The following is a 12,489-nucleotide window of genomic DNA, read 5'->3' as shown; positions in this document are numbered from 1 at the left end:
CTTTGAAAAAACAAGTATATTTCTTTTTAAATCTGTGGTGCTCAATCTACGGTCTGCAAAGCTGATCCGTTTTTTTCCGTTGTTTTGCTTAATGTTACGAATCTAAAAGCACGATTAATGACAATGTCTTAAATTTCGTCCTTAATATTCAGAAATTAGTTTCTGAATAATAATAATTTAAAAAAAAACAATGACGACAACAGTTATTGGTTAAAATTTGCTTCCTTTTTCTCATGTTATTTAGGAAAGAATGAAATACTTTGAAATGTTATGTGTGTTCTGACCCGCAAGAATGATTTTAATATGTTGTGCGGCCCTCGGGCAGAAAACGTTTTGTCACCAATGGTTTAAATTTTACGCTAAAAATAAAAGTAATTTTCTTTTTCGCACTGAGTAAAGATATGTTTTCTCTTTTCAGGGAAGTGAATGATGAAAACGTCCTAATTAAAGACCTTACATTTTCCTACAGTACAGATTTCACAGCACTGCAGGCAAGTTGTGAAATTTCTCTGTCTTACTAAAGCAAGAGTATTAAACTTATTTTACTTGCTACATGCGAAAAAAAAAAAAGTTTTATGTACTATGGTTTTATATTGATCGAGTATGAGAAAAGTTTCCTTGATTTTCTGTGTATTTTTAGTGCTGTTAGTGTTGCAGGTTGTTAAGCAAAGAATTCTCTCATGCTCAATATATTTTGTAATTTTTATGAAAATACGCGGAAAACACATATTTTTTTAGAACGCTAAGAATATGAAGCACACCCATTGGAATAGTTTTCAGAACATTTCCACTGTCAGATTTTTTTAGAACACATTGTGAAACACTTTTGGCTCACTTTTTGTACATTAATAGATCACTCATATTTTTTTCATGGAACATGTTATGGTACACATTCAGGCAAATGAAACTGATTGCAAGTTGAAGTGTTTCAATCGCTATGCAGGGAATTTGCAGTGCACAGATTATATTTTCTCTTTTAAAAAAACGTAGTTCCGTTGAATATTATTTATTCATATTTTATTTACATCAAAGAATAAATTGATGGTAATTTTATTTATTTTTTATACAGAATGACTATCCAGTTTTAACGAAGCTAATGCCTAAGGTAAGAAAAATAAATAATAACGTTGCTATTTTTTCGAAATATTTTAGTTCATTTCCAGTTTAAATTAATTATTCATTTTCTGAATAGTCCAGTATTCGACCATTATCATCAACCAATGAACGGTTCAAATTTTTCCTTCGGATGAAATTGCTTTTGGCAGACATGGGATTGTTTTTTTTTTTTTTTTTCATTATATGGGTATGCGGTTCACTTTTATTTCTCTTCTCAAATGTAAGGTAAATGAGCCAAAACTGGCCATGGTTAAACTTTGATGATTTTTTGTAATTTTCTGTGTCATACGTATTTAACACTGCTTTTTATGCTGAATTTATCGTTATCTGTGACACATTTCAAGCGCAATTTTTTTTCCGTAAAATGAAATTCAGCTTTTTTTAAAACTTTTTTTTTCAAATTTGTAGCTTGTAGGCCTTTTTTGGAGCACAAAGACAAATACTGAAATTTTTCAAAGAAGGCTTGATTTTTATGAATGTTTCAGTCTTCAATTACGAAACATTTCCGGAGTTGAGCCCCAAATTCCTCCTTTAATGTCATTGAAGGTCGTCTAACTTCAATATCGAAGAATATTGTAGAGAGAGCACTCACGGGAGGTATAAGGGTCTCGAACCATTCCCCTTTCTACAATCACTAAAGATCGTCTCGTTTTTCAGCATTTCAGATTCGAAAAATGTTCCGGGAAGAGTTCCGAGCACCTTTTTTTTTCCCCAACGTCATCAAAGATAGACAACTTTTTTGTTTCCTTTTGGACTTTTAATTCCAAGACATTGCCGGGAAGGGGAGAAAGAATCACCCACCCCCAAGATTGTCTAAATTTTCGGTTTTTAAAATCCAAATCTTAAATTAGTTGGTGCATAATCCATCAAGGAAGGACCGATCACTTTGTATTGAAACAAGAATTAATTTTACTTTTAGGGAGTGGTAATAGTATCTACTTTCTGCCTACCTTACTTATTATGTTGTTCTGTCTATATTTTTTACGGCATAGTACATCTCAGTACAAAGAGCATTTAAAAAGTGATGCAACAGTAATAAACATTTGGAACATTTCTTGTGAGGGAGTGTATTAATTGTCCTCACAATCAAAAAGCAAAGCTTTTTAATTTTACTTTATTGAGCAATCACGATTGCTTATTGCTTTCATTTGACTGTTTTTGACGTTCCTTTGATTTTTCCCACCGCCACCCTCTGCACCATCACCGTGGACAGGCGGGTTCCTCACGATGCTGCACCTATAGCGAAAGTCGTCTCCAGGTTGCATCCATGTCCTACACACACGCGCATACATACACAACTACACACACACACGCGCACATAAACACACACACATACACACATACACCTACACACACATACACCAACACACACATACACCTACACACACAAACACATGCACACACAAACACACACGCATACACACAACTACCCACACATTCATGCCTGCACACAGACACAAACACATATGCCGACATACACATACGCATACATACTCACACATACACATAACTACCCACACATTCCTACCTGCACACAGACACAAACACATATGCCTACACACACCTACCCCCCCCCACACACATACACATACCCCCCCCCCCCCACACTTATGCCATAACACAGACACAAACACACATACCCCGTACACACAAACACCCCCCCCTCCCCACAAACACACATGCCTACATACACACACTCGTGATTGCGAAAAACATAATTTGAATTCAAGATGTCAAAATTCAAATTAATTTTTCTTTTTTTTTTTTTTTTTTTGTTTTGTTTTATTCCCTACAGGTTCCGTTAGAAATTGACGCTCTTTTACTGCAAAAGATTTTACGTTCTATTTGGAAATGTAAGTTTGAAGTTGAACTCCTTTTAAAGAGTTTATGTTTTGTTAATTTGGATTAAAATTTATTAATTATTTTTGTAACATTTTCATGCCTTTCTTTTTTTTTCAGCTTTAAATCTCTTGTGCGAAAAGCCAAGTCTCGAGCTTTGTAAAAATCTTATCATGTTGAGAGACGTATCCTTTGTTGAATGAAATACCTGCTATATGAACTATGATTTATTAAAATTTGACTTTTGGTTGTTCTTACAATGTGAACCATTTATCAAAACTTCTCTTAATTTATAGTTGCTTGTTAAAATCAACTAAAAATATCAAGTTAATCAAGTTAAGTCCTTATTACAAAAAGAATGAAGAAGAAATACCACTGGTGTTACATAAAACTTCGGGAAGAAAAAAAGGCAAAATGCAGGGTTTTGAATTTTGCTTTACTTATTTTAATTTACAATAAAACTAAGTTAATTTAAGAAAGATATTTCGTTTCACTATTGCATTTACTTAATTAAATGGAAATCCAATACCTTATGATGGGACCAAAATTATATATTTCACCTAACGTTTTAAAATTTTCTTAGGTCGTGAGTAGGAATTCCATCTTTTTTTAAATTTAAATAATTGCATACTAAGCTAAGTTCTGTAATGTACATCAGTTACATAAAACAAGCTATTATTTTAAATGGAGGTTTGAACATTAAAAAATAAATAAATAAATAAAAACCATTTGGTTTAATGCAAAACTTTTTTTATGTACACCTTGACTTAATTTTAGCCTCTTATTACGGGAAAAATCACCAAAAATGAGCTTCCGGGATTGCTGTACACCCTTCAACATTGGCGTGTAAGTATTTCTTTAAGCAGCATACATATGTACATGAATGGAATGACCGAATACTAATGAGTCAGTGAGATGAAAAAGGATCTAATTGGAGAAATTAAGAATTTGGAGATAACCAGTACAAACAGTAGGGGAGCCTCTCCTTTGTCTTGGGGCAAGAGATAGTAGGGGAATGTGGGGCAAGGTGAAATGGTGAAATATTTACTCAGCTTTTTGTGCCACTTACCTTATAATATTTTAACTATGTAGTAACATATGTAGTCTATTCCAGTCAAGAAAAAATTACCTCTGAAAATTAAAGGATATGATAATACATGCAATTTTCAGAAATTGTTACTCAAATTGTAATATTTTGTTGTGAGTCAAAAATTATTTTGATATAATTAAATGATAAAGTTCTTGTTATTAACATTTTAAATATTAATTGGGACCTTCTAATATTCTATGCAGTATTTATTTAGTTATTGAGCTTATTTGTATTTTTAATATTTTTCACAATTTGTCAACTACATGCGGGGCAAAGTGAAATATATCATTTCGTTAACTCACTTATTCATTTACTAAATCAACGTATTCATTTATTGACTAGTTCATTTACATTCCTTTATTTAATACTAGAGGTACCCGCACGGCGTTGCCCGTAATAGAAAAATTAAAAAGTCTTTTGGTTCGCCTTGTATATTTACAAATAATGTGCGGTGAATTTTCTCGCCAATTGGCTTATACCCATGTTACGGTTCCACGTTATGATAATTTCGTATCTCGCCAATTGGCTTGTGCCCCTGTTACAGTTCCACGTTATGATAATTTCGTAATTTACTCGTCCATCTGATGACAGTTTTGTTCTTAAAATTGGAATAGAAAAAGAACCACATCGAATTTTTGAAAAATCGTTTCAAGGTGCACACCCCAATGCTACAAGCTAACTCTGTGCCAAATTTCATGAAAATCGGCCGAACGGTCTAGGCGCTATGCGCGTCACAGAGATCCAAACATCCATATAGAGAGACTTTCAGGTTTGTTATTTAAAAAGAAAAGAAAAGAAAGATAATTTTCAGAACAAATTCTTTCCCATTTTATTAAATTTCTGTGAAAAATGGGCTTAAAATTGGAATAGAAAAAGAACAAAATCGAATTTTCGAAAAATCGCTTCTAGGTGCACACCCCCTTGCTACAAACTAACTTTGTGCCAAATTTCATGAAAATCGGCCGAACGGTCTAGTCGCTATTCGTGTCACAGAGATCCAGACATCCTACAGACATCCTCCGGACAGAGAGACTTTCTGCTCTATTATTAGTAAAGAATTCACTTATTAATTCATTCTTTCACTTATTTTCTAGTTCATTTACACTATTTTATTCACTCACATATTTTCCTCATGCATTAATTAATAAACTAATTAATTTATTATTTTATTGCTTCATTATATTTTCATTCGTTAAATTATTTTTTTATTTGCTCATTATTTTGTTCAAAAATATTTTTTCCAATCGAATAGAAAATATTTTATTCGAAAAATAGTTTATTTTTCACTTGACCCCATGAAAAAAAGGGGAAAAATTTCCACTTTTTTTTTTTGAAATCACGATTTTACTGCTAATTTTTTTTTTAAATGCTTCAATGGAAAGTCAGTTATAAAATACAATTCTTTCTTTATGTACTGTAACTTTCAAAACAAGTTTCCGATTTGTTCATTTTGAAAAAAGCTCAGTCATCTTAACCATTTAACTTTGCCCCACATTCCCCCACTAGTAGCTCTGGTAGTGGCGCTGCTGTCCAGCATGAATTAGAAAAACTTTTCAATGAAAGCCTACCTAGGACGTTATCTTTAAACGCGTTTTACTCAACACTTGTAAATGTTCACTTACATCCCTTTGCTTCTCACTGCCTCAAATGGTATTGCCAACTGACAGTGATTTTCCTGTACAAAAATAATCTTTTGAATTTTTCTGTAAAAAGAAATAATAAGAGATTTTATTTTCTGTCGAACTAAACCAAATTAAACATTTTGTGATTGTTCTACTCCATATTTTTACTAATTAATATAGATGTAAAACATGTTTTATAGTTCTTAAGTTGTACTTTATGAATTCTTTCTTTACAAAAATGCACCAAAATTATCTTTATATTTTTATCAAAACCTCCCGCTCCCTCTCAGACCTCCTAAATGCCACATGTGCATGCTCTAAACGTTGGCATAATGTCTGGAATGACGCATGCGCAATAGAGAACGCGTGGCTCCAGGGTGGCCTGAGACAAGGAAGCAGAAAGGAAAGGTTTTTTAAAAACTAAACATTTAAGTTCTAAGTTGAAACTTTAGAACAGTCGTCAATTGAGTCTTTTCCGAAATTTTAAAAGTATTTTTTCTAAAAGAGCAAGCTTAAAAGCATAGGATTTAACAACTTTTTAAACTATTTAACAAAGTGTAGTATTTTTTGGCAATGATTTTAATCGGTGCACAGATTCAGTTTCATTTTCTGTTCTGCTTATTACACCACAAGTGGTGAATTGCCAATCACTGCTGCCATTAGCGAAGAGCGCAATATTTAATTCGCTTCTTTACTCAAATGTATTGGCAACGGTATGGTTGATAGCAAACATAGAGCGCAATATTTAATTCTCTTCTTAATTATCATATCCTAGGAACGCGTTAGACAGCAAACATAAGCATGCAGCGTGCCAAAGTACATCACTTATAACGTCATAAAAGACCATGCCGAATTTCCAAAATCGGACATTAAAAAAAATTATTTAAAATTAAACGTTGGGAAAATGAAAGTTTTTTTTTTTTCTTCTATCCTTGTTTTTTTTTTTTTTTTTTTTTTTTTTTGCTTATTCTCTCAATTTTAGTAACTAAAAGTAGTACGTTAGAATGGGGGAAACAACTCTATTAGGAATGTTTTACCCAGACTGTTTTAGTTTTTGTTTCCATATTTTACATTTTTTACTTAATTTCCCTAGTTATACATTTCTGTTGACTTTATTTGTTCCTTAAATGTATAACTATTGATTTTGCTTTATGTTTCTGTGTATTTGTGTGAAATTAATTCATTTATTTGCTCAGTTTTCTCTTATATTTTTCCCATTTAAGGCTGCTTTTGGTAAACATGATACGAATAACAGGAGCAAAACCAGTAGCTTTAATTTGAGAAGTGCACTGTGGGATGCAGGTAAGCTATGTGTCTACTGTTTCTAAGCTTCTCTAAAATTGAACAATGGAAATGAAACATTTTATTATGATATATATATATATATATATATATATATATATATATATATATATATATATATATATATATATATATATATATATATATATATATATATATATAAATGTATTTTTTAGTGTTTGTTGTACCTTAAACTCTAAAAATATTTTTTAATGTAAGACAGGAAAGTGATGAAACTTTTTTAAAAACTTATCGATTTAACTAATGCAGTATATGAGAATAAGATCGTACGTAATGTTTTAAGTTTAAAAAATTTAAAGAAAAGTGTTAAATCCAAGGTTCAGTAAGGAAATGTAGGGCGAAGTGAAATAGTAACGATTACTTACTTTTTCAAAATTAATAAACTGTTCAATTTGTTCTGAAAATTACGGTACATAAAGAAGGAAATATATATTTTATAATAAAACTTGCATTGAAATATTATTTCTTATTTTTGGCAGTAAATTTGTACCCTCAAAAAAGGGTGAAAATTTTTCATTTCCTTTTTTTATGAAGCAAAGTAAAAAATAAAATATTTTTCTAGTGAAATGTTTTTTATTCCATTATATAAAATATTTTTGATCAAATAAATGAGTAAATAAAAGAATGAATGAATAAATGAAAAAAGAAATGAAACAACAAGAAGATAAAAATGTAAACAAACTAGTTAACATATGATATATAAATTACATGAGGTAACATAATATTATAACATAATAACATAAATTACATAAATACATAAAGTAAATATTTCGCCATTTCACTTTGTCCACGTTCCCCTACTTTACATTTAGACGATACTAATTTTTTGTACATATTAGTTTAGGAAAATACTCTGACATGCCACATGATTATGAACAAAAAAAAGGAAGATACAAAATAATACATATTAGTAACAGGTGATATGAATGTGAGAATATTTAAATTATCTTCTCCAACAGCTCTCCGCTTTTTTATGTGAAGCTTTGCCATTGCCATATAGCGCTAGGAAAGAGGTTGATACCCGCCATGCATGGAATCTGGCAGATGAGACTCATGTACAAATACTTGCTAGAACAAGAAGCTTCGCCCAGAACTAAAAAAGCCTACTTTCCCGTGTAACAACATCGGCTTTCTAGCATCATATCAATATTCTTCTGATTAGCTAAGATTGCAAGTTACGTCAAATATACATTTAAATCGTTTGAAGCTGATTTCCAGAAACAAAACAACATGAATCTGTCATGTGTTGTAATGTAAACGTAAACAATAAGAAAACAAAGTAGCAACACTTTTTAAACAACATAAAGGTAGCAAAAAAGATAAATTAGTTCATCATTAAAACTTTTTTAATTTTTTTAAAAAGTAATTCGGAACAAAAAGAACATCAAAATAAATGCATTGTTTTAAAATAAAATCGCTTGCAGTATTTTTTTTTTTTTTTTTGGTGAAAATAAAGTGCCTTGGATTTTATTTCTCCCCGTTGCCAAATATTTAAATGATAATCATAATTAACCTTTAAAAAAAAACAAATAAATAAGCATAAAGTTTTCTTAAACGAATACTTTTCGTCAAAGACTAAATCGCTTGTAGCTTTCTTTCTGTTAAAAAACATTTAAAAGTAAATTAAATTTAAACGTTGACTTCTTATAGTCAACAAAGATTTGTACTGATACGGTTGTAACTGAATTTTTTATGACTGATAAATATCCTGCTCTTTGAGTATCAATAGGATATCAACTATTCTAGCAGAAAAGTTAGAAATGGTATTAGGACCAATTTAGTCAACAAAACCGGCCTACTGACCTTTTTTTTTTAATTTCCTTTTTTGTACTTTACCTCTAACTCTAATTACTGTTTTACTAAGCATTAACTTCCATCTTAATTCTTTCAGGACTCACGATCAGCAACAAAGTTCTTGAATGCTGCATTTTGCGATTTACTAAACACAGTGTCTTAACTTCAGAAGCTTTCCTCTTAACTCTAGTCAAAATATATTTGGCTCATGGTAAGTTGCTTTATTTATTTATTTTAGTTTATATCTAAATTTAAATATATTTGTAAATAAATCCGTAGGTGTAAAGATACAAGATTCACAAACGACAGGCTTAAATTTTAAGACTCAACGATATTCTACTTGACAAACGAAGATCTTGCCAATATACCTAACTGCTCTCGTTCGCATTGTTCCGCTGGGTGACAGGACATGACTGTCTGAGTGAACGTGAACATCTTAATAGAATTGGCATTTTTGACTCCCCCCTTTGTTCCTGGTGCAATCTTAGGGAACTCTTTAATAGATCTCATGTGCGTCGATGTGGGGCTCTGCCGACTCCAAGACTACCCTGTATTGGAGAGCCGGGGAACGCCTGATTCAATGACTTCGGTCAATTTCTGTTAACTTATTCACTGTTCTACATGTTTTCATGTTTCTGTTCTATAAGTGTAACTGTAAATTGCCTTGCCATTAGAAATAAAAAAAAAACATATTCAACCGAGGGAATAATAAAGTGAAACAGAACATCTTTCTATCCGAGTAATATGAACCCCAGATTAATACTCTTTACATGTGTCATAGTGCAACAAGGAGGCACGTTTTATTGCAAGAGTGTAATTCAGGAATTGCAACGACTTCATACAACCGTAGAAGTTAATAGCTAAACATATTTTTCTTTTTAAACTTAAAAAGATAGTGTATAAAACTATAGAATTGTAATGGCAAAAGAGCTTTCGATCCCTACCTTGAGCAACAGAACATTCTTGGAACAACGTGTCACTGAACTAATATAAATAACACACACTAGAGCTCTATTTTTTTTTATGTGATTTTGAGTCAATCCCTATTGGTGGGTTTTATGTTCCCTCTTTTTGAATTATGCAACTGTATGCTCAATGTATATATATATATATATATATATATATATATATATATATATATATATATATATATATATATATATATGTTTATATATATATATATATATATGTTTATATATATATATATATATGTTTATATATATATATATATATATATATATATATATATATATATATATATATATATATATATATATATATGTTTAAACAGTCTTATTAAATACTTTTTCGTAACCTTCAACTAGCGTTTTGTAGAATTTTCATGTGGTAAATTTTCTGGGCCATTTTCTAAGACAGTCTCTGCAGATTAAACAACCGTTCTTTCGTTCTTTATAAAAAATTTAGTGAAAACATTGAAAAATATTTGCATAACATAAAAAAAAACGCATCGATAATGTGACAATGCTATTAAATGTTTACGTTTCCTGCCAGTATCTGCAAAAATTGATCTTGTTTAAAAATGTTTCTTTGCATGATCGTGAGAATATTAGTAGATAGGTTAAGAAATGGTTGCTTAAACCACTGAACTTGGAAATTTCACATTACCGATAAACATTTTAATTCTTAAGGAATTTTGTCTTAAACAATTCTGCATCATTGTACTACGAAAAGATTTTAGTCTTTTTATTTAGGACTTTTAAGCTTGTTATCATAGAATATTTCTGAAATTTACATATCGTCGCCTCAAAGCAACAGTAACATACGTAAGCCCAAAAATAACAGTAAGATATCCTACTGTTGTTCTGAGGCGACGATATGTTGGTTTACATAGTAATACAATTGCATATTGTTCTTTTAGAGCGATTTCAAACAGTTGAAAAGAAAATGAAAGAAAACGGAATGACTTTAGAAGAGGTAATTTTTTTGAATTGTTTTTGTTACAACTTAGTCTTTAAAAGCTGTTAAAAAATATGCTCAATGAACTCTGGTCGGAGCTCTTGCTTTTTGTTGTGTCACCCTAAAGTTAAAACATGTAGAGTAATCATGCAAGGTGTCCGACTTACAAGTATCAGTTCGCGGCCATGTCCAAATGACGTTGCAGTGATGTCTTAATGATGTCACGAAATGACTGTTTAAAGATAAATATTGCCACGAGGTATATGTGAAGTTCCACGAAACAGTCAGAAATATGTCACATCGTGACTTCTGTGAGATGTCACAATTTTGCGACGTTGTGACTGTGACCACCCTGACTCGTATTGACGAGTCAATTTCTGGGACGTGACACGCTGTGCCATCAAGAAAATATTTTTGAATTTTATAAATTGTGTTGATCGCAATTTTTAGTGTGCCTAATATCTTAAAATTTCATGTACGTGAAGTTAACAAATGATTAATGTCATTTTTACATGTTATTGAAATTGTTTTTCCAAATTTATCAGTTTGTTTTATTTTCGTTTTTCTAGATGATTCTTCTAACTGTGTACTCCTGAATTATCACCAACTTCACCAAGAGAAAAATGTCACAATCTTCCATCGTACTATTCTTCATTATTTTAAAATGATTTATGAATATGTAAATCAACGTATAGTTAAAAACTATTATTGTTCTGTCAAACACCAGTTCAAAAAAATGTCAATATCATCAAAAGCATTTGGTATTTCAGAACGCATCTTTCTTTCTAGTCATTTCTGATTGCACGTTATGTAGCTCATTGAATATGATATTTTTGGTGTTACACAATCATTTTTCCGTTTTAAAATGCATTGCAAATTGTAATCATTCAAAGCATATGGGTTTTTGAAGGCGATATTTATTTTGATTTTATACACGGAAGATTTTTGAGCTGTATTCAAAAAAGTGCAATGCTCATATAAAATTTTATTTCTTCTTTTCTTTATTTTTCAGGTTCACTATAATTTAATTTGTTTGTTAAATAAAGTTCCGTTAAATGTGAATTACCGCTTAAATGTTAGATATTACATGATTTTTGACATTAAAACCGTGTGCACTTTCTTTTCATTTTCTTAAATTCTATTTATTTGATTTTCATCTTTTACTACGTTCTAGTTTAATGCACAATAATATTTTTTGTTTATCAAATGAATTTTTAAAAAATATTCTCCGACAACTATAATAGTTAGTTTTAGCTATAAATTGAAACGGAACAGGTTAGTATAGTTGAAGATTTAAGTTTTTTGCTGAAAAAACAATGAAGAAGCTATGCATATGTAATTGTTTCAAACTTCTATGTAAACCTCAAAAAGTCATGCTTAGTTATTGTTATAAGTAATTAATAGTATACCATAAAAGTGCATTGGCAACGTGAACAAACAAATTTGTGAGATTACTTCATGTGTATTTGCATTCCAATAATTTCACGAGAAAATCCTTTTTTTATGTGAGCAGTGTGTTATATAGCAAAGAACAAATTATAAAGAGAATTGAAATGAGATTGTGGGTAGATCACCCAGAACAGTTTTGCCCTGCATACTGCCCGCCGGCCATATGAGGCAGTGGCCTAGCCAAGGGGGGTCCAGGGGGTCCGCATCCCCTCCGAAACGACTAAGTGTAAATATATAATAGCAGAAAAAAATGCATTGTATTAGTAAAAAAATGGAACAAGAAAAATATGCATATACGTTTATCTTGTACAATGTATAACATACCAAAAAAAAAAGAAA

General features: G+C 30.9%; 1 protein-coding gene across 1 annotated transcript in view; it reads left to right on the top strand.

Moving 5' to 3' along the window:
• LOC129221339 (calpain-9-like) overlaps positions 1–11,577 on the top strand; it is a 58,804-nt gene extending 47,227 nt beyond the window's left edge. The window contains exons 10-18 of the mRNA XM_054855806.1: positions 419–491; positions 1,070–1,105; positions 2,912–2,969; positions 3,076–3,140; positions 3,733–3,801; positions 6,891–6,969; positions 8,882–8,995; positions 10,664–10,719; positions 11,271–11,577. Coding sequence (XP_054711781.1) covers positions 419–491; positions 1,070–1,105; positions 2,912–2,969; positions 3,076–3,140; positions 3,733–3,801; positions 6,891–6,969; positions 8,882–8,995; positions 10,664–10,719; positions 11,271–11,297 — 577 coding nt within the window. The 3' untranslated portion in view covers positions 11,298–11,577. The remainder of the gene's footprint in view (positions 1–418; positions 492–1,069; positions 1,106–2,911; positions 2,970–3,075; positions 3,141–3,732; positions 3,802–6,890; positions 6,970–8,881; positions 8,996–10,663; positions 10,720–11,270) is intronic.
• Positions 11,578–12,489: the final 912 nt, after the last annotated feature.

Source organism: Uloborus diversus, chromosome 4 (genome assembly GCF_026930045.1).
Source record: "Uloborus diversus isolate 005 chromosome 4, Udiv.v.3.1, whole genome shotgun sequence".
NCBI lineage: Eukaryota > Metazoa > Arthropoda > Arachnida > Araneae > Uloboridae > Uloborus > Uloborus diversus.
This window is presented reverse-complemented; position numbering and strand designations above follow the sequence as displayed.